Genomic DNA, 27,479 nt, shown 5'->3' with positions numbered 1-27,479 from the left:
ATATATGTGAAACTAAAATATTTGTTGATAATCGTAGTTCCATAAAATTAGCTGAAAACTCTGTGTATCATAGTCGTACTAACCTATCAATATTCGGCATCATTTTGTTAGAGAGGCTTTAGAGGAAAATATTATATCATTAGAATATGTGTCCGCGACTAAGATGGGAGATGATATTTTAAACAAAGGTCTCCATCAATGTAAACATGTAAACTGTCTGAAATTGCTTGGTGTACGTAATGTTTCTGAATAACAATTTTTGGTAAGCAATCAAAATTTGCATTCAGGGGGAAGTGTTGATGTTACGGAATGCAATTTCTGTATTGAGCTCAGTGCCCTCATGCAGTAATGTGGACTATTTGTAAGTTGGTATTTGGCAATCGTACAGTACGCATGTTTATATCTTTGTTATAATCCTGCTTTACTTTATTATGTGTATGTTTATATTTATTATACATAATGCGTGTCTATGGATTCTTTCACCTACGTTCATACAAGATTGGAAAAAAATGCCAAACAACAGAGCTTCCAAAACAGCGCTTTTTTAAAACTTTGTGATAGATACGAGGTGAGTAGAAGCAAAAAATACAATTTGCTAACAAATTTGTGGAAAATAATAAATAACAGTGCTTATTGTTTTTGAAGAACTCAAGTGATTTGGCTGTAATCCAATACTATATTCCTATCATTGGTGATTTCTATATAAGTGATTTGGCTGTAATCCAATACTATATTCCTATCATTTTAAACTCAATTATCATCCAAAACATGTAAACTGACATAGCTAATATTCAGAGAGCGCATTTTTCACCCCATTACAAACAACTTAAACCCAATTTTGATCTTGAAAGATACCTTACTGACTACAATATTCTGCTTAAATTTAAAAGAACTTTCATGCAAATTTGTTTTGGTGCAAACAGGTTGTTCATAAATGGGAGAATTCTCGAAATCAATTTGCATGTTTCGTGTACCTACTGTAACTCCAATGAACTTGAGACCTGGGCTCTCACGTACTAATGACACGCTCAGATTACAATTGCTTTAGATGCAAATGTTTAGCCACACAGAGTCATTCTACCTAAGTGCCTGAGTGGCACAGTGGGACGATGCTTATCTTATACTATGAACGTTACCATCGAAGTCCACGGGTTCGAATCCCGGCAAGAACATCAGAAACAAGTTCTTTACCCACCGAGCCTGGGGTGACCACTAATAGATAGTGTCTTCATTTCGCACCCAACTTCACTGGTTGAAAATGGCTGTGTGGCGATATATGACCGGAGTTGGTGTGCGGTAGTCATACAACCTTTTATTAATTTTTTTCTCATTTATTTACTTACTAACATGTTGTAAAATACATATTTTACTAACCATAGTTATTTAAGCTACTTCACAAACAGAAGAGATCATTTATAAATACTAATAATTTTCTGTTTTTTTTCGTAAAATGATTTTTTGTCATTTGTTTTTGTACTGTATATACTGTTACCACCTATTACAGTGGCTTCTTGCCTAGGTCAACAAAGATTATGAATTACGAATTGCATATCTTCAACTAAAGAAGCCTCCCTTTCTTCAGAAACAAAATTCTACAAAAACAAAATCTTGAAATTTTATTTCTATAAATGATGACCGAGTGCATTGAGAAAAATGCTGAAATTTAAGACTCACCTCAAGTTGTGAGAACAACTCTGCCAGATACATGGCGAAACCTCTTAAGTATGCTCCTCCATCTTCAGCATCAACGAGGTCTTCACGACGTTTTTGCTCTTGATTACATCTGAAGGAAAAACAGGAAAAGGTAATGATACATTTAAATGTCTGTGTGAGAAGGAAGATTTCTAATTCTAAACCTATCATTAAATCAGGGGAATCAATCAGTAACAAAATGAAGTTTTTGAACTTTGATGAAATTCTGTCCAGACCATTTAATTTTATTGTTTAAGTTGAGGAACTTATTAAATTGAAGTTTCGTTGTAATCTGAAACACTTTGGAATCTTAACAGGTACTACTATTACTTATCATATTACAGTAGTTCAAATCCCATTAGTTTGAGTGAACTGAACAAGAAGATGGACAAAGAGGCGACATGAAGATTTCGCCTCTTTTTCCGAGGCGTAAAATGTTATACGTGCAGTAATCTTTGGAAGGCTGTAAATTGTAACTACAGTACTTCACTCAGTATAACTTTATATAGGATTTTTTTTTGTTCCCCTCATTTCATATTTCTATTATACTGTATTCAGTAACTGAATAATAACCTAATACAATATATCTTTGTGCAAGCATAATTTCCACCCTATGTCTTTCTTATTTTACTTAATATAATCATAAAATCTAATTACGGCCCGTATTACCAGACTTTTCTGCTACCAGACACAGGATTAGTCCACATTAGTTTGAGTGACTGGGGGTCATACTTTATACATAAATCCATGTATATCAAGTAAAAAAATAATATACCTGGATGCAGAAGGGTACATAATAAAACAAACCTGCCCAGGAGTTTACTTCATTATTGAGGAAAATGGAAGTAGCCCTATTTTCATCAAATATCAATTTAAAAATGAAAAAAAATCTCTTTTTAATTCAAGGAACCATGTCAAGGTAAAAAACTGCATTAGAATCGCATTCAATCCACCAGAAACCTATTTAATGGAAATAGACATTGGTTATGTTTTGCATCGATGTGTGTCAAATAGATGTATACACTATTTCTCACCTTGATAATAAAAGTTGCATAAAGTTGGTCTGGTTGTTAGCAGGCATGAAGTCCTTGAATAAATATTTTGACAATCTTGCACCATTGTAACGAAAATTGGGTTGTCTCACAGACTGCATAAACAGATTTTTAAATTCAGTCATATAATTCATTCGTCAATCAAGAAAAATTATAATAAATTGATTATAAAAACACAGAAGGCAAATGATGGTGAGAAGCATTTTAACATGTTTCCTGGGACAGGGAATATGTTAACATTCAAGACTTATGAAATATGCTCACACTTAAAGTTCAATAATTTGAGTATTTTTCATACCATGCAGCAAAGTCCAAACCGGGCAGAGAATGTGATAAGGTTATGATTCAAGGACATGTGCGGGATCTGCAAGCCCCAATGTTTGATTTAGACCATAGGTTCCCAACCTTTTTGGAACCAGCGTCCCCTTTTATAGTGCACAACTCCATAGCGCCCCCCCCTCTCCAGGTAAACCATATTGTACATAGTATATATTGAAAACAAGGACAAATTTTTGAATTAATTTATTAATTTATGAGAAGGTAATAATATGTATTTTTCTCACAGTATTTGATTGAAAATATATATGCTATTTGGAAAAAATGAATATAATACCATTAGTGAGATATCTGAGCTTGATGTGATGAAACTAATTTCTCGATGTTTGGTGCCATTTTTGTCATCAATAATCTTAAATATCCGCGTTCCACTATTGACAATGTTTCTTTTCTTCGTTAATAGACTGGTGATTATGCTAAATCCTCTCTCGGCTGAATATAATGATGGGAATGCAATAAAAAACTTTTTTGTTGCAGCCCATAAAACCGGATATAATGTTTGAATTTGACTTTGTAGCCAAAATTCCTGATACCCTTTTCTTAATTTTAATTTCAACTCTTCATTTGTTGAAAATTCTATCAACTCTTCCTGCAGCGATAATTCTGTTATTTGAGGAAGGTTCTAGGACCCATTCTGGAATAGTCATGTTGACTACATCCTGAAATCTATTCGTAAAATCTTCTGTCAGTGCTTCCAAATGCTAGCAATAAACCAAAATGTCGTCATCAGTTGTTTCAATTGAAGAAAGCATTGGAAACTGATAAAATTGTCATCTACCAAAGTTTTGTTTGTAAAAAGCAAGTTTTGACACGAACGCTGCAATAATTCCTTTTGCTTTGATAAAATTCAAATCATTACCTTGAAGTTGTACATTCATTTCATTAAATTTAGTATATAAATCGGACAAAAAGGCGCAATATCACTCTTAAATTTCAATAAATTCTCTCTTAATGAATCATCCTTGTTTTCAAAAAACTTTGTGGCTGATTCAAAGAGTTCGTAAAATCATTTCAGACAGGTACCTTTTGACAACCAACAAACTTCTGCATGTAATAATAAACGATTGAAGTGTCTTCATCGTTTTAATCACAAAGATTTCTAAATATCCTGTAATGGAGAGCATTGCTTCTGATCTTGTCAACTGCTTTAATTACATATTCTAGCGAGCAATGAAAGCGATCACTAAGATTTTTTGCGACCAAATGTTGTCGGTGAATCATACAATGCACGGCCACTAAATTTCGTACAACTTTTTTTCAGGATTGAAATGAATCCACGGTAGGAGATTAATATCACTGGAACATATTGTGTTTATTACAATGAAATGCCTTTATGATTTTACCAGGGTTATTAAAATCAAAACAATAAAAGTAATAAACACATTCTTACTTTTGGTGGTAACAATTTACCCTTGATATGAAGAAATTCTGGAATACATTGGTTGGTATTTATAATAATTTTTAACCTCTGTCCACTGCACTATTGTACCGCCCGGGAAATATTGCCCCGGGAATTTAAGGTCTATATGACCTTGAATTTTCTGCACATGCTTAAAAGGGTGGTACCTTCAACGCCAACTCAATAGCCTTGTTTACATGGGAAATGAAAAAATAAGGGGAAACCGCCATCCACCAAAGCCAAAATTTTTTTGCTGAACAGGGAAAACTGGCAAACTCTGTTTCCTTATTCCACAATAGCAAAAAATCGCAAAGGATTATGACAAATAGTATGCACCGTGAAAATCCCCAAAAGGATATGTAAATACAGTATTTTTTCCTCCTCTTTCTTTACTCTTCTTTCTCTACTAGGGAAAACAGACATCAAGCCAGTGCCTGAACTCTCAGTGATACCACAATATTGAACATGCAAACCGAGCTAATATGACTTGAACATGAAACGCCCCCTCAATATGACTTGAACTAAACCCCCCCCCCAGACTTCTCAGCGCCCACATTGGGAACCACTGATTTAGACAATTATGACTAATTCAAAAAAATATATTTCTTTTCTAAAATTAAAAGGCACTCATCTAAACTCATCAAGAGTTTCCTTTATTTGAATTGCTTTCATCACTTTCTTTCCTCACTGGCTATGGGACCTCCCCCAAAGCACCATTTGACTAAAAAGTGCTGCAGTGAAAATTCCCATAATAGTGTGTTTTTCTACACTTTTTATCAAAATTCTTCCAGTGTTCTGCAACAACACCAATTGTTCTGTGACATACGTCTCAGTTTTCAGTATATTCTGCATAGCTCCAAATAAATGTAATTTGGTCATTGAAAATTTCTCAATTGCTTACATTGTCATACTCAAGAATTTCTTTGTCAAAACTGGCTTCACAATTACGCTTCAGGAGAATCAAAAACTTGTTCTGAGGTGAAATTTTGATATGCTTAACCCTTTTCTCACGTGGTGTCCCCATAGTGAAACCACATATTTACATTGTTTTCTATGAACTTTGGAAAAACGTCTGTACTTCAAAGGGTTAAAAAGTCATGCAAAAGTGTGAATTGAATTATTGGACCTTAATTTGTTTTCCTTAGGCCGGTATTACACTACAAAATGATATTACATTTTTTTTATAAAACTTGATAAATGCAACCAACATGCTTATTGGTTTCATTTGCTCGAATGTAACCGACGTGATTCATGGTCGCATTTTTCAAGTTTTATAAAGGAACTTTTATAAAATTTCTATAGTGTAATCCTGGCCTCATAAAAAACTAATTTATGACTGATATGGCACATTTTTTCTCAATGCACTAGGAAGATAATGACCTTGACCTAAGCCAGCATTTCTCAACCTATGGTTAGTGGACTAGAGGTGGTCCATGAAGGTGGGATAGATGGTCCACAGGCACACCTGAAATTTACTTCTGAATGAAAATTATTCAGTTGTGTGCAACTAATATTAATGATATTTGCATAGGTTTGAACAAAAAATTAGATCCACATACTATAAATTAGTAGTCTATTGAATTATTTAAGAAAATTGAATGGTCCTTGGGTTCAGAAAGGTTGAGAAACACTGACCTACGCTAATGAAAGAATGAAGTTTGTTTATCAGGTTTCAGCGGACAATTCCACTTCATAGACCCAGTGCAAGGGCTGTCAGGTGAATAAATTTCTAGGAAAAAATAAATAATGCAGAACTAAACCGAAATTATAAATTCTATTGTGAAATTCTAAACATAGTAACCCATCATTATACTGTGCATGTCAGAAGGCAAAGAAAAAACATGATGTAACCAATCATCTCATCTAAGTTTCAATATTAGTTACATTCTTGAAAGCAGTTTTGATAAAAGGTGTGAAACATCCAAATGTTATAATGAGGTGAAGTGTAGCGACTGGCTACTGTAATTATGCATGTATTCCATTGTTTAACTTTCAGTTATATTGGGCAAGCTGATGAACAAGCAGCTAGCCCAGCGATTTTTAATCATACGCAGCTAGTAAAGACTAACAAATCGGCAAGCTTCCAATTTTCCCCCTTCTTCCTGTTTTTATTCTTGTCTTTTGCTTTTGTTGTGAGTCAAACCATGTAGAAAGAAAAGTAGCCTTAACTTCACTCGCACTAGCAGAGCAAGTGGCAAGTTTACCAGACAAAGCTCATAAATCACTTACAAGACAATGTCATGACACAGAGTGATTTTACAGGGTTCCTAGCAAAATCTGTTTGATCATCTTCCTGGGCAAAACTCCTGAAGAAAAATATTAGAATTCAAAATCTTAACCTTCTAAATATTTTCAGTTACTTCTTTCCTTCACAAACCCCCCCCCCCCCCGACTTTTAACAGACATTTGCATATTTACCTGAGACACTTGCCAAAAATATATTACACATTTCCCTGGCCATTTTTAATTTTCTTGAATTCCCAGGTTGCTGGCAACCTTGCTTTAATAGCAATGAGCAAAACCTCATGCTAGTAAACTCGCCCATTCTAATTGAGCTGTTGGTGAGCACGAGAAGAAAAAACACAATATGCAGTGAAATAGATCAACAAATAGAAACATATAAACAACCTCATCAAAGACAATATTCACAACAGCTCGCATGGTATCATCGTGAGATATGAAGTCGTTGAAGCAATCTACAAGTTGCTCGATTTTCGATTCAAATTTTCCAGGATTCAAAGTGATCTCAAACAAGAACTGCCTCAGTTTCTGGATAGGGTAGCTATCATTGCTGGTGTCGATGGGAATGACAGCCTGAATGAATGAATGAAAACGCTATTAGTCAAAGATACTACTGACATGCATAGTCTACGGTCACTAATGATGATGGAACAATACAAATATTATACCAATACATTTACAAAAAAAATCTATACATCATTTTAAAAAGAAAACTGAATCATTTGTGGCGCTTGAATAGCTCAAAATTATTTTATGAAAAAATAATCGAAATCTCAGAAGTACATGCAATTTACCTCATCCGCCCTGGGTTCTGGACGAAAGTTTCTCGGAACAAACACTGGAGCATATGGCGACAAAACAGAATTGACCTCAGATCCACTTTTATCATTGCCTGTGTTGTAGATGATGTTCTGCGAGTGCGCGAAATCTCCTCCACGACTCATATGGTAACCTCCATGGTCTCCTGGCACAATCGGAGAAAGAAAGAAATGTGAACAATGTTAACATGGGCATTCCATTTCTTGCAAACGCAAAAACTTTCCAAATTAACATTGCAAATTTTTTGCTACGCAGACAAGTCATTTCTGAATTACCTCACCTTTTTCATTCATGATTTTACATTTACATTGGATAAACTTTTCAGATTCAGATCTATTATAATAACAGCTGTATGTGAGAATACAGTAGACTCTTGCTAATCTGGCACATATCAGACCAGGATGTCCCGGATTACCAAAATTGCCGAAGTACTGGAAGTCCATTGAAAAAGCCCATTCAAATTATATAAATTTCTGTGCAAAGACACTCAGTGACACGTTTTCTTTGATGTTCAAAGAAAACCCGCCAAAAAATAGTGGATTAGCACATGGATGGATGATCAAGAGTCTACTGTATTGTTAAATTATACTTTATATGCCGCACAACAAACAGGGGGGCATGGCATTTTACAGGCAAACTGTTGATCCTAGAGGTGTGTTTCCAATTAGAAAGAGTTTCCAAATAGCGTGTTGTACTCAGATATGTCACTCATGTTTCAAGGGGTTGTATAGTTATTAAAATAAAAAAATTAAAATAAAAAAAAAAGAAAAAAAAAGAAAGAGTTTCCAAATAGCGTGTTGTACTCAGATATGTCACTCATGTTTCAAGGGGTTGTATAGTTATTAAAATTAAAAAAATAACGTTGTATACAGTCCCGAATGCCCTAAAACCCAGTCAGAAACTTGTTACCCTGTCTCTCCTGATGCCAACAAATAAAATTGATGTTTTTAAGTGCAACATTCACTGAGATATTTTAATTCAAAAAACAAAGGAAATTTGGGAAAAGAAAGTGTTAAATGCAGGTAAATCTGTTTTCCACATTTAGAGCTGTTCTTTCTCAACTTTCCTCCATTTTTCAAATTCGAATATCTCAGCAAGTAATGTGCTTTGAAATTAGGATTTTTTTTTTTTTTTTTTTGCATCAAGAGAGACAGGGCAACATCTATCTAATTGGGTTTTGTGAAACACAGGGGACTGTATGAAAAGTTAATTTTTTTTATTTTAATAATTATGACATTAATGGCATATCTGAGGTCTACAAGTTATTCTGAAACTTTCTCTAATTGGAAGTATACCTTTAGGATCAACGATTTGCCAGTAAAATGCCATACTTTCCTGTTTGCTATGCACCCTGTATAGAGTATCATTATTTTATTTGAATCTGATCACAGGAATACAATTTTTCAAAGATTCATCAATATTATGGCCAGGATTGAAATAGTTTAAAAAATGATATAATTGAAACAATTAATTAAATTTATTCTACTTCATCAAAAGTCAGCAAATCAGAACCCCCCCCCCCCCATCATCGATGATGACGTAATACTTGAACGACCGCTTAAGGACATTTCCTTACCTGCTAATAAATAAAATATAGTCAGCAGTAACGTTTGCTTAAAATGAATGGTGGAAAAAAAAGTTCATTTAAATTTAATCATGTTAAGAGAAATCTGGCGTGACATTTTGCATTTCTCAGCACAAACTTGTCCATATATGTATTCATATTGGTAGTTTTTTATTTTCAACTTGGACAAACACCGATACTCTGAATAATTTTTTTTATTGGTAATTGCATTTTTATTTTGTGTCTTATTTGTGTTTCTCGCTCTTTTTTTCATCAATTTTATAGGGACAACAGGTTTCTAATTTTTCTCTGTTAGAACTGGACAATATTGAAAATTTTACATCGTGATACATAGTCAACCTTACATTATGATATGATATATATCAATATGCAGGGCAGCCACACACAAAAAACATAACAAGTAGGACAAGGGCACTCCCCCCCCCCCAAATACAACATAATCATCTTATGGGGAAATTTTATTTTATTTGTAAAATAATTAATTAAATATTCTTTTTCCATAGTAACACTTTGGTAGGCCTATCCTACCCCAGTAGCACAACGACATATTACAATATCTTAACCATACCGTTATATATAGAAATGTGAGAGGAATATCAGATGCCATATCTATGATAGGCCTATAGAACGATCTCATCCTATATGGTGGAAATTATTTATGAAGTCTATAATTTTTCAGTCGAATATGTATTTGATTCCATGTGAATATTCTTTGCTTTGAAGGACAACAACTTGGGACAATAAAGTATTTTAATATAGTTAGAAATACACAGATCTATATCAGATTCACAATATAGATCTGATATAGATCTATCTTAGGAGACACATCTGTATCCTGGATCTGACATAAATCTGTATCCTGGATCTGACACAAATCTGTATCCTGGATCTGACATAAATCTGTATCCTGGATCTGACATAGATCTATATCATGAATCTGATATACATCTTTGTCAGGTTCATGATATAGACCTGATATAGATCTATCATAGAAGACATAGATCTATATACTGAACGTGATATAGATCTATATTGTGAACCTGACAAAGTTATATATCAGATACACGATATGTTGATAAATCAAAATCATACAAAGGTTTCTAACCGCTCTGGCTGATGCGAAGATATATTTAGGAGAGAGAAAATTCTAATGTCTTTGCAGGGAATCAAACCCATGTCCTCTCTTGCCAGAGCATGCCAAAATCATTCCATCAATTATAATCGAATCCTCACTGTGTATGTTTTATATCATAGACGTTAGTATTTTAGGAGGAGCAAGAACTTATCCACCATTAGCTTCAATTGCCCCTTTATAATCGCACATATTTTTAATTTAGAAAAATTTGCTCGTTTTTGTTGTATGTGTGAGTTTTTCTTAAAATTATTTATTATTTCTTTTTGATGTTTTGTTCGTTTTTTTACCATACTTTGAGAATTTTAATTCTTTTGTTGCATTTTCTTTTTTATTTTGTATTTTTTTTCTATTATATAAATTAATAATTTTAAATAAATAATTAATATATTACACAATACATCAATTTTAATACATTAATTTGTCTTTCTTCATAATAATTTTATCATTTCCTTAATTATAATGTAATTTTTTCAATTATTTGCTTCTATAGATCATAGTTTCCCAACCATTTTTGTCCCATCGCCCCCTTCTTTAGAAATTTTTTTCTCCCACCGCAATCTAACCCATAGGATTCTATATTATACCTGTTGCTTATACCAGCATCCCTGGAACATTCCATGCCCACGTTGGGAATCACTGTCCTAGATGACAAATATTTCTCCCATTTTCTCTTTTGCAATTTTTGTGTATACATGAAAATTAATAAATTGGACTTGATTTGAAATACCAAGTAAAAACATTCAAGTAAAAACCATTACTTGTACATTAATGTTATAATAGCAGTTTAAAGAGAGTGCTGTTAGGGTGGGTTGGTAAGTCATTAAGTCAGAGATGGGAAGAGTTCAGGCGGTGATTGGGTTCAACCCCACACACAGGAAAACTAAACTTTTTTTATTTCTTTTCAAAGGGCACCATCTATTGTCCAAAAGTTAAAGTATTTGCATTTATCTCTTTTTTAGCCAGAACGATATCGTGGCTCAGTATTGGAAACTTAAGTTTTACAATATACAGGGTGTTCTGTTAATGGATTGACAAACTCAGAGGGCTGTTACTAGATATCAACAGAAACAAAAATTGCAATGGAACATAGTGTCGCAAACGACATTGATAGGGTGAAAATTACAAAAAAAACATGCAGGCTCTGAGTCCAGAGGAGATGAAAGGTGGACGTCAGTTGATCGCTGAATGAATTAGTGTGGTTGCTCACCATATTTCATATAAGCAGCATCGCGAAACACATGTGCTGGGGTAGAATCGCATGCTGTAGACAACGCAAATTAGCATTATTGCTGTAGTCACTGCAGAAAACATTAAAAGCATACCTGGTATCTTTGAGCATGTCCGGGAATCTCGTCATTCCAGCATGACGTTGAAACCTGCATGCGTGTTTTTTGTGATTTTCACCCTCTAAACATGGTTTGCGACACCATGTTCCATTGCAATTTTTGTTCCTCTTGATGTCTACTAACAATCCTCTGAGTTTGCCGATCCATTAGCAGAACACCCTGTAGATCTATATCTTTGTGCCACCTGGATATAATATTGATTCGAGCCGAAGCGAAATGGCAGAAATGACTTGGCAACCAAAACTATTTTGGGCCGAAACACTGTACTAGAAACCACAGATAATTCTTTTGTCTCTCCTAATATGATGCTTTCTTTTTTTTCAACGAGTCTTCCATACCATCAACTCTCTTCGGCATTGCACAGCAAATTATGAAGACATGTAAGTTTTCAAGGAATAACACTCTTTCGGGACTACTTCCAAAAGCACAGAGCAAAATTTGTAAATTACAAGGTCCAATGTAAATAACTCAATGGTTTTACTACACTTTCCATTCTTTTTTTAAAAAGGATTTGTTTACATTTCACTGTTCAATGTCATCGTTTTTGACAAATGAAGCATTCCCATTTCCAGCTCTTCGCTGAGCATTGCAAACATTGTTTATGCCTCTGCGTGTCCTAAAAATAAAAGGCAATTGAATGCTACTGGGTAGCGTCAGTCACAAAACCTACAATAGGCCTATGTATCCAACTGCTTTACTATGCACAAAACTGTTGTTTCACCTATACCCAAAATGTGCACCATAATTTTCAATGATGAATGTTAGAATAGTCAAAGACCATGAAGTCGTAAATACAAAATTATTTTTTTCTATCCAAATAGAAGTTTTTAATTACTTAAAACACTGACACAAAATGAGTTTTCGAACCCTCAAACTAAGCGAAAGAAAAATTAATAAACCACATATGGCCCTACATACGCTCCCCCCCCCCCAAATGACTTGAAAAAACAATAAAACTTTTGCTTTGGCAGAACCACTAATTGCAATCTACTACGTTTGTATTACTGGGCAATATTTTTATATGTCTGCCCTTTCTATTTTAAAAAAAGTTACACAAATTTTATTGACGGGATTTAATTTTAAAAAACCTAGAAAGGAGGACAAAAGTACGACATTTTACCAAAAAAGTTGGAAAAGTCGGACAAGTGGGGAAGCTCTGATTACTACTTAACCATATATATATATATGCACCTAGTCAGCATTCCTCTCAAAAATTTACAATGAACTGATATGCTTTTATAAATTAGATAAATTATACACAATATATTATATGCATTATACACAATAATCTGTTATTATGCATACTAACCAATTGCCTTGGAAAGTTCGATAAATTTGTCACTTTCCCCGGCAAATATGCATAATACCCAAGCTTTGTTGGTAAATTAGTTAAATACTAACAAAAAATTATCACTTTCACTGGTGATTATGCATAATAGCCGAGTCATTGGTAAATTTGATAAATACTTTAAATTGATCTCCCCCACCTCTGATTATGCATAATACCCTTGTGTAACATGTGAATTTGATAAATATGAAACAAATTCCAAATGAGTGATGAATATGTACAAGATGTTTCAGAAAAAACATCGCTAAAATGAAAGGACAGTTCAGGCATAAGATAATCCAAAATCACAAAGAAACAAGTGCAAAGGCATCATTTAAAATAATGCATAATGCAAGGACGAAAAAAAAGGATTAATCCTTCCACAATAATTCATTCAAAAACAATACAACTAGAGATGTTCAAAAATTTGACCGGGCACACGGACACATGCATTACATTAATGCTGCATGGACTGTCGCACTTTCTTAAAAATATCAGGTGCTTCTTGAACACGTCCTGATCTGTCACAATGATTCTTCCTATGCAGTCTTCCGGCGACAAAACAGGTATTCTGTTCACGAGGCCTTCTGACAAAACCCATAAGAAAATGTCCACGGGACAAATCTGGGTCATGTCAATTGTTCATATATTGCTATATCGGGATTACTTTACACATGTGTGATGCAATAACTCTCTGTAGCAGCTGAAAGATGGCATTTGCAAACCTATGTTCCTGTGGGATTTTGGATTGTTATCATAAGCCTGAATTGAATTACCCTTTTATTTTGGCGATGTTTTTATGAAACACCCTGTAGTCTCAGCCCTGATATAACAACATATTTATGATCATACTCATAAATTTGATCATATTATGATCAGTTATCGTGTAGATCTATATTATATCATATAATATGATTTATCATCTTTACCACCGATGCAAAGCTTGGGTATTATGTATAATCACCAGTAAAAGTGATAATTTTTTTAGAACTTATTAAATTTACCAACAAAACTTGGGTACTATGCATCCCCAAAGCAGAATGTGGCGAAATGTGCGATGTACGTTGCAGAACAATCTGGAAGAATTTTAAGAAAAGTGTAGAAAAAAGCTATTATGTATATGAGAATCTTTGCCGCAGAACATTTTCAGTCAGCTGAAGTCTCGTTGCAGAACATTGCAAAACATTCTGCTTTGGGGCTATGCATAACTGCCAGTAAAAGTGTTATATCTGAAAAAAATTGTGAAACTTACTGAAATTGCTCGGCATTTAGGCATAGTAACTGGTTATTGTGCTTAAAAAGGGGTTACCAGATTTGAAAAGTGAGAAAGGAGGATGCGTGCATGCACACTATCTTTTAGTAACATCACTTTTCCCAATCTTCACAGCAGATGGCGGCACTATTTTTGACAATAAAATATAAGCAACAATTTTTTCCCCCAACTAAAACTGAACCGCAAAACAGAAGAAACTCAGGGAATTCTGCCAGTTATTGGCATGTTTCAGAGTACGAAAAAAAAAATTCCAGACTGAAGTAGAATACTTGTCAAAAGAGCCATAGGTGCGCTTACTGAAAGATGTGAGCAAGAAGTGACATGCTATAAGGCTTCAAACACCGGAATTTTGGCAAAAGAATGTAAGAAAAGTGCATTCAAGAATTCCACAATACACTTTCACTCACTAAGGATTCCAGTTTTTCACGTACCTGACACGGAGGGCACGGGAAAGGTGATTCGCTAGGGAAACATGCACTGAATTTGTCATTCGTATTATGTTTAGCTATGCTGATGGGATACTCACGAATAGTAATGTCAATCACAATTCAGTGATATTTATATATACACACTCACATGATTGTAACGGCTGTAATTTACATAGGGTCATAATTGTTATAATTTCTTGTGCCACTCACTTACTAATGGCTCAAAGCTTCTTAGACTATATGACTGCAAACATTGTTTCCATAGTTTAAAATACATTTGCATCTTCAATTATTTAAATAACAGCGTTTTTGGCGAGAATGATAATTTGCCATCGTAGTTGATGCGGCTGTTGAGGAATTGTGTTAGTCCAGTATTTCTACAAAGTTTGGTCATCGAGAATGATGATGGTTGAGAAAAATCACGAAATTGCAATTGGTACCGTTACTTCGTGCATGTTTCATGCTAAATACGCAAAGACCTCATTTCATAATTAACACTTTGCATCTTTGACCTCAATACTTGCATTTAGCTATTTTGCATCACTAGCAAAATAATTAAAAGCTTCGGATAACTAGCTGAGCACAATTTAATTTAGTATAAACTGCCAATAAGCTTTTCAAATCATACTCACACACGTGTTGAAAATCACGTAAATAAGAATTAATTATAACAGCAAACAAACTTGTTACGAATAAATTATTCCAATTATCATTATTTAACGTCACGAATTCATCACAATAATAATCATTAATATATAAACAAAACTTATTATGTAGGTGTCTTCGCAAAAATTCACCTAAATAATGGAGAGAGAGGAAAAAAAACTATAAATTTAATTAATTTTTTTTTTTTTCCCCACGCGACTTACGCACCATTGTGTACGACCGAGGACTGCCTATTCATCATGTCACTCATGTTCAAGATGTTGTTGCTTCCTTCGGCGGGGACCTCGACCACATACTGGACATGCTGTTGCTGCGGTGGCGGTGCAGCTGCAGTCGCTGCATACGTGGTGTTGGGAAAAGGTCGCCGAAGATCGCTGTATTCAATCGGCCTACCGCGGCCGAAACTTCGAGCGTGATCTGGCTGGTTCGGATCCATTTGATTTATCTCCGTCTGCTTTTTTCTGCTTCTGCCGGTCAGTCCCGAAACCAAAGGGTTCAAGGCAAAAATAATAATAACGAAACAATGTGCGAAAACTTTCTGGTCTTATTTTCTGAGTTATTTATTAGAGAGATCGCCAGATGTCTACAATAAGGCTGTTTTGACCATAGGACGTTGCCAAAGCTAGAAATAGTAATTTTCTGATTAAATACCTTTATTGTTATTATCGCAAGACTAATCATCAATTTTCTCGATTTCAAGTCAGTTTAGTTAACTACTACGAACAAAATTTAAAAAAAAATTTAATTATTTATTTTATTCTCGATATTTTCGTAATGAGTAGACATCATTAACAAAAACAGCCGACAATTCGATTTTGTATTGAGAAATGTGACCATACATCCCGTATTTCCCGGGACAGTCCCGGTATTTTCTGGTTTTTTGTGGTTGCCCCGGCTTTTTTGGTGAAAGTGTCCCGGTTTTTCCCGTATTTTACACGAAACTTACTTGAATTTTTATGTTTTATTGAAGTCAAAGATTGGCATTATTTTTCAACTCATAAATTTTTTTTTATGGTAATCACAACTATAAATGAGAATAATAATCTCCCACATTTTTGTCTCGGTGAACGTTTTTTTTCGTGGAGTTCATTTTAATACACTGCAATTTGCAGTAATGGTTCATTTCCCGCCATTACGTTTTTTCCGTAATTTCAACAATATTTGGCAACTTTGTTTGATTTTGGCGTCATTTTTGGCGATAATTAGCGATGTCCTGTATTAGGAATCCCAAATTCCCGTATTTCTCTCGAGGAAATATGGTCAACCTACCGTTGATACATCTTTGGGGTTTTTTTTCTGAGCTTTCGGTTTTGATGAAAATGTCCCGTATTTTCAACGACGCTTTCAACGTGCGACTCGACTGGCGAGACTCGTTGATTAACGAGTCTCACCACGCAGAGCCGTCTGAACTCATGGGGCGCACGCGAACATGATGGGGGGCTCACAAAAATAGGAACCGGTTAAAATTTTCGGGAATTTTCCAGGTGGGCCCGGGGACCCATGATGCTCTCTTGCGACGGCCACGTCACGAGAATGACTCATTTGCTAGAATCTCTGTGGTTTGATGGGAATACATAGAGTTGGATAGGCTATTTCCGCCCATCCCAGCATCATGGTGTCCCGGTAAAAGGGTTTTTCTGAGCCCACCCCCACATTTGGTTAGAAATAGCTTCCTACCAATTAAGATGCTCACTCCCGAAAACTCGAACCAGATCTTATTTTCATGAGGTCTCTCTGCAATTTGGGACCCCCCAGGCCATACCCATGCATTTAGATGGCACTTCACCGATCCGGGTCACTCGACGCATATCCTACGGGTATGTTGGCATAGGGCCGGCGCCAGCAGGCATGAGGCAACTAGGCGTGATTACAGAGGCAGCATTTTTTTTTTTTATGATTCATTATGACGGTTTTCTCACTCTCACAAATTTTTTAACACCGAAATAATTTTCAAAGGAAAATTCGGGTGGATAAGGGATCATTCGTCAGAATCGATGGGTGGGGGGAGGTTCCGATTTGATGACTTTTGATGACGGGGAAGGAAGGTTCCGATTTGCTGACTTTGATGAAAAGGGAGAGGGGGTTTGGATCATGCATCATCACCCACCCTTTATGAAAATATGAAACATTTTTAATGGCATCTTACTTGGTGCACCAAAAACAAGAAAAACCTTTCGCTAGTTTGAGGGCACATGAACTAACATTCCCTTATTGATAAGTCCTCTACAGAGCCACTTTAGTGATCTCCAATGTTTCGCAGATCCAAGTGATTTGGAAATGTGTCCGGACACGGCCACCTAGATAACTGGCCTCTGCACACGTGATCAGGAATGCTGTGACGTCAGCAAGAGTAGTGCTATCGTTCCTCCATGACCCTGCTCAGCGAAGCACGATTGAACGTGTTTGTTTGTTCTTCATCTCTGCTTCGCACGTGTTTTTATAATTTTATTTTAACTCTCATTTTTTTTCGAATTTGTATTTTTATATATTTCTGATGCCATTCACTATAGTCGTGCCGAATTATAAATTAAATTGAAGGAATGATCCAAAAGTCGCCGTGCTCAGATGCCGAGAAATAGCATGCCATCGAAAGGTTTTCAAAATTACCAGCAATAGTAAGGTAAGAACGTTCTTGTATTATTTAATGAAATTTTCTTGAATTTTTTTGGTTATAAGAACATTAGTCCACTAGTTTTATGATAATGTTGAAGGCTATTCCGTGTCGAAAGTGCAGAATCGCTGATTTTTTTTATGATATAATATATTTTTTTCCGTAACAACAAACTTCGATACAAATGAAAGTTTATTTAACTTTTTTTCTGTTGTTGTTTTATTAATCTAACTCCAATAATTAGAAACTGATTATTGTTCAAAATTGAACAGATAAGGTACAGCATTTGTGTTTAGATTACATGTTTCACATATTACTCAATTTTTTGTCCATTTGAAAAAATTTTCTTATTTTACCTTTACATAATTTTAAAGAGTTAACATTAGTTCAATTTCTTACTGGCAATGAACTCAATGAAAATTAAGCATACATTAATAAAGGAGAAATGTTCACCTTGGGAATTTTTTTTCCTTTCTTAGTTTTCAATTTTTTTAAAAGAACTTAATCATTATGAAAATTTATCATATACTTTCAACATTGTGAATATTATGAAACAGTTTTAATTTTTTATGCTTAGATATTTTCAAAAATATTTTTTAGAAAACTTATTGTTTCAAGATGTACCTACAAGTAGGAAATCTTGTAATAATAGAGAAAGAAAAAAATTTGCAATCATAATAAAATTATATTATTTTCAAAATAAATTGATTTAACGCCATAAATTTTTATAAGGGCTCTTTTCTCTCATCTTATAGGTATGTAAACCACATTTCAAGCCAGATTCTCAACAAGCTATTTACAAACCCTGAGGAAGCGTTACTGATTTCATATCTGCTCAGTACCAAACACGGTCGAGATTCAACGACATCTATCCTCCATCAACGAATTCAACAAGCTTCCTGATCGGCAAATCTAAGGATACAGTAAGGTCTCGAGAAACTGTCTCTATGATGTACCACTGTTGGATCACTTCGACCATCGGTGATGCCTTTCAAAGATCAAGTGTTATACTCTGACAGTTTGCTCGACTTCTGCCAATCTGCCAGAGATAGTTGTGTAGTCACACTACGAAGACTTCCAAGAGCCTTTTGAAGCAGACTTAAGAATTAGGCTCCCTTGTAACTTTGCACGTATAATTGCAACAATTATTACAGGGCAGGAGTATGTTCGTGATTGCTAGGTTGCCAGGGAGTTGCTCTTTCATATCCATCGAGACAGGTCACAAATTTTTTTACTTATGGTCAATTCAGATGGTTCTTCCATGTGTTTTTGTACGCTGGGACTCTTGTGTTTCACCGTTCCACACTTCAAAACAAGCCAGAGACTTGACATCTGCTTACATCAACATAATTATTTTTCGATAGTCTTTGGGTTTCAAGTTATTGGGGTTCCATAGTATGTTACTTGGTACACGCCACAGATGATCACAAAAAATATATTTTTAACTGTACTGTTTACTCAAAACCACCAACTTACATTAAAATCAAATTTGCGTATTTTTGAAATCAATATATCTGAAATTACTGAAAATCATTGAAATCAAATTATTAAAATCATTGAAATCAAATTATTAAAATCATTGAAATCAAATTATTAAAATCATTGAAATCAAATTATTAAAATCATTGAAATCAAATTATTAAAATCATTGAAATCAAATTATTAAAATCATTGAAATCAAATTATTAAAATCATTGAAATCAAATTATTAAAATCATTGAAATCAAATTATTAAAATCATTGAAATCAAATTATTAAAATCATTGAAATCAAATTATTAAAATCATTGAAATCAAATTATTAAAATCATTGAAATCAAATTATTAAAATCATTGAAATCAAATTATTAAAATCATTGAAATCAAACTATTAAAATCATTTATCAAATGAGTATTTTTGAATTTATTTCATGTGTGGACAGATTTGTTTTTCCTACATCAATGAAAGGATTTTATATTCATGTAAAATAAAGTTGTCAAAATTTTTCGAAATATGTGAATAAACTTTTCCAATTTGACATTATTACGGTGTCTTTTATTGCTATCAAATAATATTTAGAAGTAAAAAAGATACAAGGCATTTTTTTTTTATCATTTATCTGTTCAAAAATCAGAAGTGTTTTCAAGATATTTCTGCAAAGGTTGAATTTTAGGAACATTCGATTTTTTTTAAAAAGTCTCATACTTATAGAAATATCTGCACAGAATGATTGTTTTTTTTTTTTTTTTCAAATAGAAAAAAAATTGAGGAATTAAGATGACTCTCTACAATGTGTGTGAAGATCTATGAAATCATTGTTTAATTGAAAAAATAAGTGAATAGTGCATAACTGATGGGAAAGGGCAAATGAATTTTTTTAAAATGAGTCTAATGTGTTTATTGTTGAAAAATATCGATGTCTTTTAAGAAAATTTTCTGACTGGTTACGTGATTCAAATTATTCAGGGAGAAAAAAACTTCAAAAAATATCGTCGCCGTATCTGATCAGATCGTTAGGCTTAAGGAGGTGGAGATTTAGCACTACTTCCAGTGACGTCACAACGCTACGCAAAGGCCGGTTATATAGGAGGTCGTGGTCCGGACCGCTTAAGTGCTCTGGAACTGTGTCACGCATCACTCAAGTGATCTGGGAATGTGCCGCTGGTAACTTGAGTGAAGTAGAGCCACACTGGGGGTCATTCAAGTGCTCTAAAACTGTGCCACATGTGACTAAAGAAATCTCTAAATGTGCCGTGGATCGCTTAAATGCTCTTTAATTGTGCCATGAGGCACTAAAGCGATCTGTAAATGTGCCGCTTAGTTGATTTTCACAAAATTAGGTTTTGGAGGCAGGCTATATCAGACAATTTCCAGGGTCACATTTGGTCCGTGCGCCAAGGGTTTATCATACACAGTATGTATATGGCTTAGAAGGTCAGTCACATTGAATTTCTTAAAAAGAAATTTTGCGTTCTTCAAATAGCATTGAAATAAACAGAAACTAATTATAATAACATACTGTATATAGGTATTTTCTTTCGAAATCTTAATTAAAAAAAATTTTTTTTTTGCACTAGAAGAAGGAATTTTTGATTGTCGGGGGCACTAGCACCTTTAACCTCCCACCCCCCCCCGTACGTCTCTGATCCTACCATCATGCGTTTGAAGGCAAAAGGCAGAGCTGATGATGACGAAATTTTACTGACAAGGGGGCAGGATGTCAGAGTTATGCTGACTTTTGCTGACGGGAGGTGGTGAAAAATGGCTAAAAATTTTCTGACGTAATACTTGAACGGCCCCTAAATAAACGCAGGTAAATGTAATGCTTTTCAGTGCTGAAATGCTATTCAACACTGTTATCTATTCAATTCTTAATTCATTGCAACAAACTTACTTTCCTGCACTTCTAGAAAGTGTCATTAACTTCATTTTCTTTAGTCAAATCCCCCAGCACAAGATTAGATTCCTTGTTCATCTCCCGACAGCTGCTTCTTTCAGGCAGCACCATATCACATTCTCTCTAGTGTAGGGCTGTTTGGCCCCGGAATGTTTTGACTGTAAGACCAGACATGATCCAGGCTCTGTCCCAAGAGGGATGTAAGCCTTTTACCACGAGGGGTTGGACCACGCTGCAGAGGGCCGACTGCGCCGGGCCCAGGGGCACAGATTCCGAGCCACCGGGCCCGGCCCTCGATCCCTATGATTGAGGCTCCAAGCCAAGCTGGAATGTTGGCCATTTATGTATATCACAGGTTTCCAACGTAAAGTTTCTCGTGGAACGCTTGAGAGATGTAAGGCTGTTCCGTACAACCCTTGATGATAATGCGATTGTTCTGCAGATCTCAAACAAATTTTTGTATACTTAATTGAAAATAAAGTGTGCCACCACTGCCGTACCAACATCATCATAGCCCCAGGGCAAAATGAAAGAGGGCCTCGGCAGGACCTCTTAATTTACATATTGTCAAAAATAATTGTGCCAGGTCTCATCGTGGAAGTTCCTATTCAACTGAAGTCCCTGCACGGCCCCTACAAAGGGGCGAAAGCGAGATTATTCTCCAACACGTGATTCTATTTTTGTTTTTCACACTACAAACTCATATTAGAAGGGTTCGTGACGAAGAGTCTGACCCCGGGACCCAACAAAGTTCTCAGCCTAAGGGCCAGGATGCATGATGTGGGGCCACGTGTCTCCGTACCATGCCCGGTTGGACTCATGGTTGGGACTCGCGAGGTAAGAGCCCTGTCAGCCTATTCGAAGGCATAGTCACGGATCGAGAGCTTAGATTATAACTCTCACAAGAAGAAAGCATCCGCACAAGAAATCTGACATGGCTTTAACTGAAATGAGCATGATGAATAAATCATTCAAAACGAATCATTGAATCATAGGGTGTTCATCTGAGTTGTCGGTGAATATCTCCTGAGTATGAAATCATGCATCTATCCTTAATGGTTTGAGTGAGCACTACGGCCCCTACAAGGGCATAGCACTAGAACGGGGTTCCGGGACAAATCTCACTGTGCTTTTTTTTTCTTTTTGAACTATAAATTCACTATAGAGAAAGGCCCATCAAAGATCTCAGTCTTGGTCGGGTCACGAAAGACGGGAGCATGATGAGCACCGACATGTGCTCGCGGTAAAAATAAAATAAAAAATATTCTCGCATGAAATGCGTATTTAACATTTTTTCCAAATAGGGAGTATATTCCCTTTTATTCTACCTGCACAGACCGTTTCTCTGCTCACAAAATTTAGATATCTATGTGGAATGAGAAAGCCCCACCTTACTAGGCACCTTTGGCGGCCCCCCCCCTCTTCTCTTCAAAACATATCTTGTATATTTCGTCCCACTTCATCAGCATGCTATGGAAAGGGACATGTGAAAGCACCAGCTTACTGAATAAACGAATTTTACAATAATAAAGCAACAAAAACAAATGTGATTCATCAAGCACCCCCAGAAAACTTCCCCATGGGGTCCCGAGATTCCACTTCACTGAATTTTAGTGGGGCCCCTGACTGGATTTATCTCGGGCTACCGATGTGTTGCAAATTTTACAATGTTAAATAACAAAAATCAATGAGATTCATCCAGAAATGAAAATCCATCATTCGACACCCGAAATGAAACCTGTCAACATTTCCACGGGGCATCGACCTGGGGGCTTGTCGGACATTTTTGCCATGAAAAATGGTGCCTTTCTTAGACACTTCTTTCCATAACCAATAAACCCGTGAATATAAAATTTCATCAGCAATAATATGCCTTCTAAATAATTCCAAAATTAATGAAAGATAATTCCAGAATTAAGGGAAGATATAATTCCAAAATTAATAAAAGTGATAATTCCAAAATTAATAAAAGTGATAATTCCAGAATTAAGGGAAGATATAATTCCAAAATTAATAAAAGTGATAATTCCAAAATTAATAAAAGTGATAATTCCAGCATTAATGAAAGATAATTCCAGCATTAATGAAAGATAATTCCAGCATTAATGAAAGATAATTCCAGCATTAATGAAAGATAATTCCAGCATTAATGAAAGATAATTCCAGCATTAATGAAAGATAATTCCAGCATTAATGAAAGATAATTCCAGCATTAATGAAAGATAATTCCAGCATTAATGAAAGATAATTCCAGAATTAGGGAAAGATATAATTCTAAAATTAATAAAAGCGATATAATTCCAGCGTAAGGAAAGATAATTGCAGATTGATGAAAGTGGTAATTCCAAAATTGATGAAAAGCGATAATTACAGAATTAAGGAAAGAGATAATTTAGAAATTAATGAAAGAAAAATTCTGAAATTAATGAAAGAGAGTTCCAAAATCAATCAAAGAGATGATTTCATCATTAATGAAAGATCATTCCAGAATTAATGAAAGATCATTCCAGAATTAATGAAAGATCATTCCAGAATTAGTGAAAGATCATTCTAAAATCAATGGAAGAGATAATTTCAGTGTTAATGAGAGATAATTCCAGAATTAAGGAAAGATAATTCCAGCATTAATGAAAGATAATTCCAGCATTAATGAAAGATAATTCCAGCATTAATGAAAGATAATTCCAGCATTAATGAAAGATAATTCCAGAATTAGGGAAAGATAATTCCAGCATTAATGAAAGATAATTCCAGCATTAATGAAAGATAATTCCAGCATTAATGAAAGATAATTCCAGAATTAGGGAAAGATATAATTCTAAAATTAATAAAAGCGATATAATTCCAGCGTAAGGAAAGATAATTGCAGATTGATGAAAGTGGTAATTCCAAAATTGATGAAAAGCGATAATTACAGAATTAAGGAAAGAGATAATTTAGAAATTAATGAAAGAAAAATTCTGAAATTAATGAAAGAGAGTTCCAAAATCAATCAAAGAGATGATTTCATCATTAATGAAAGATCATTCCAGAATTAATGAAAGATCATTCCAGAATTAATGAAAGATCATTCCAGAATTAGTGAAAGATCATTCTAAAATCAATGGAAGAGATAATTTCAGTGTTAATGAGAGATAATTCCAGAATTAAGGAAAGATAATTCCAGCATTAATGAAAGATAATTCCAGCATTAATGAAAGATAATTCCAGCATTAATGAAAGATAATTCCAGCATTAATGAAAGATAATTCCAGAATTAGGGAAAGATATAATTCTAAAATTAATAAAAGCGATATAATTCCAGCGTAAGGAAAGATAATTGCAGATTGATGAAAGTGGTAATTCCAAAATTGATGAAAAGCGATAATTACAGAATTAAGGAAAGAGATAATTTAGAAATTAATGAAAGAAAAATTCTGAAATTAATGAAAGAGAGTTCCAAAATCAATCAAAGAGATGATTTCATCATTAATGAAAGATCATTCCAGAATTAATGAAAGATCATTCCAGAATTAATGAAAGATCATTCCAGAATTAATGAAAGATCATTCCAGAATTAGTGAAAGATCATTCTAAAATCAATGGAAGAGATAATTTCAGTGTTAATGAGAGATAATTCCAGAATTAAGGAAAGAAAAAATCTAGAATTAATGAAGGAGATAATTTTAGCATTGATAAAAGTGATAATTCTAGAATTAACGAGATATAATTCCAGAATAAATGAAAGAAATAATTCCAGCATTAATAAAAGAAATGATTGCAGCATTAATAAAAGAAATGATTGCAGCATTAATGAAAGAAACAAATCCAGAGTTAATCAAAGAAATAATAATTAAGAAAACAAAATGTTAATTAATAAAGGAAATAATAATTTATAAGGAAATAATAATTAATAATGGAAATAATAATTAATAATGGAAATAATAATTAATAATGGAAATAATAATTAATAATGGAAATAATTTCAGCATTAACAAAATAAATTATTTCAGTATTAATGAAATAAATAATTTAAATTTTTTTAATATTTAGATGGGTCTCCATCCCGTTTTTTAGTCTTTAAAACACAATATTTAGAGACCGAACTGTACATTTCAATGGAGAAATTGCTAGGCAGGAACTGCGTTATTCACCGAGTCACGTGATTTCCTTGCATTCGATGTCACTGCCGTCGCGGCGGTTCGATGCTCCCTCCAGGAATAAAAGCTCGATGTCATTAGTACGTTAATCTATCTGTATCTGTATGTTATTAGTACACTGCGTTGCTTTTTTCGCTCTTACCTACAAACTTGTTTTATATTTTTTCTTTATTTTTTGTATTCTTTTTCTCACTTCCATGTACAGTATATAATAGCAGAATTAGTTCTGAGAAAGATACATTATATGTGTCTATGTGTGGGCGGGGGGTGGGGGGAGAGATGAAGCTGAGGAGAACCGAAACCATCGTTATCTCTAGTCGATCGTTTCCCCGATCGTTATCTTGAGACATCACTTTGGCGGTGGGAGAACAAGGTGGCACACACACACACACACACACACACACATTGAAAATATTTTTAATTTTTGGTCGTCTTGCACGGCCCCGCCCCAATGTTCTCTCCTACGTACTCCCCTGGTGACAAACGTATGCACTCAAGCATGTCACTTCTCTTGCAAATTTCGCAGTATCGTATACGGGGCCGTTACGAGGCCGGGGCTTTTACTACATTTTACTCCATTTGGATGAAGGTTGAATTTGTTTAATTACATTTGTTATAGACAACAAACTATTTGCGTTGGCCGCTAGTGAGTCTTTATACGCTATGACGTCATTGCAAGCTGAAAGTATACGGGGACTTTTACTACATTATAAGCATTGGTGAAAAATTGGATTTGCTTAATTATATTTGTTACAGAAAACAAATCGTTTGCAGTGTCGTCTATTGTGCTATTGTGTCTTATTTAAGTATCACCATTAGAAAAACTGACCATATTTGTCTGAAAAAAATGTGGTACATTGATCTTCGAAGTATGAGAATTTACAGGATATTGCCAATTACAGCTAAAAGTGATCCCAAAACTGAGCAAATGAGCGAAATTGCCAACTCGTGCTAAAATCTCAAGGTGCGCGAGCGAACGATTGAGTTCAAGCGCGTGTGAGTGCATGGGCGGAGATACGGGGGTGTGGGGGGGCTGATCTAATGTATATATGTATATATGAACTGACATCATCGTGCCCCCCCCCGCCCCCAGCAATAATGACCTTGCTCCCCCAGACTTCCAAGTCAATCTCCCCCTATGTGTGAATGAGAGAGCAACTGAGTGAGGGAGTGCTTGGATGAGAGAGCGAGTGTGTGATCCCATGAGCGAGTGATTAAGGAAGCGAGTGGGCGAGCGCCCTATTTAGTCTCTGAGCGGGTGAGTCAATGAGCGAGTGATTAAGTGAGAGAGCATGTGGGCGGGTGCCTGGGCGACTCAATGAGTGTGTGAGTGAGCGAACGTGTTGGCGGGTGTGTGGGCGAGTGAGCGAGCATGTGTTTGAGTGAGTGAGCGTGGGATCGGGTGTGTGAGTGGGTGAGCGTGTGAGCGGTGTGCGGGTGGGTGAGAGAGTGAGCGTTTGGGCGGTGTGTGTGTGAGTGTGTGATTGTGTGTTTGGGCGAGTGATTGAGTGTGAGAGTGAGCGATCGTGTGGGCAATGTGTGGGCTAGCGAGTGAATGTGTGAGTGAGTAACCGTGTGAGCGAGTGAGTGAGCGTGTGTTTGCGCGAGTGAGAGAGGGTGTGTTTGCGCGAGTGAGTGAATGTGTGTTTGAGCGAGTGAACGAAAGTGTGGGCGATTCTGTGGGTGATCGAACGTGTGGGCGGGTGTGTGCGCAGATGAGTAAGTGAGCGTATGGGCGGGTGAGTGAGTGCATGTTTGGGCAAGTGAGTGAGTGTGAGAGTGAGTTATTGTGTGGGTGATTGTGTGGGCGAGCGAGTGAATGTGTGTTTGGGCGTGTGTGTGGGCGAATGAGAGAGCGTGTGCGTGGGTGAGTGAGTGTGTGTGGGTAGGTGAGTGAGTGTGTGAGAGGCTTTTGGAGAGCGAGTGAGTGAGCGAGCGTGTGGGCGGGTGTGTGTGCGAGCGAGTGAGTGTGTGTTTGGGCGAGCGATCATGCGTGTGGGTGGATGTGTTGGGGGTGAGTGAGTGTGTGTTTGGGCGAATGAACGAACGTGTGG

At 35.4% G+C, this 27,479-nt stretch overlaps 1 protein-coding gene across 1 annotated transcript in view; it reads right to left on the bottom strand.

Annotated features, from left to right (window-relative positions):
- LOC149065273 (polyadenylate-binding protein-interacting protein 1-like) overlaps window positions 1–15,916 on the bottom strand; it is a 34,890-nt gene extending 18,974 nt beyond the window's left edge. The window contains exons 1-5 of the mRNA XM_089254256.1: window positions 15,507–15,916; window positions 7,515–7,684; window positions 7,108–7,293; window positions 2,727–2,839; window positions 1,675–1,783 (exon numbers count right to left, since the gene is read on the bottom strand). Of these exons, the coding sequence (XP_089110382.1) occupies window positions 1,675–1,783; window positions 2,727–2,839; window positions 7,108–7,293; window positions 7,515–7,684; window positions 15,507–15,735 (807 nt within the window). The 5' untranslated portion in view covers window positions 15,736–15,916. The remainder of the gene's footprint in view (window positions 1–1,674; window positions 1,784–2,726; window positions 2,840–7,107; window positions 7,294–7,514; window positions 7,685–15,506) is intronic.
- Between the last annotated feature and the right edge of the window lie 11,563 nt (window positions 15,917–27,479).

This window comes from Pholcus phalangioides, unplaced genomic scaffold, assembly GCF_987345545.1.
Source record: "Pholcus phalangioides strain wild (caught in Gottingen) unplaced genomic scaffold, Ppha-v1.0 ptg000040l_1, whole genome shotgun sequence".
Taxonomy (NCBI): domain Eukaryota; kingdom Metazoa; phylum Arthropoda; class Arachnida; order Araneae; family Pholcidae; genus Pholcus; species Pholcus phalangioides.
The sequence above is the reverse complement of the archived record's forward strand: the minus strand, read 5'-3'. Positions and strand labels throughout refer to the sequence as shown.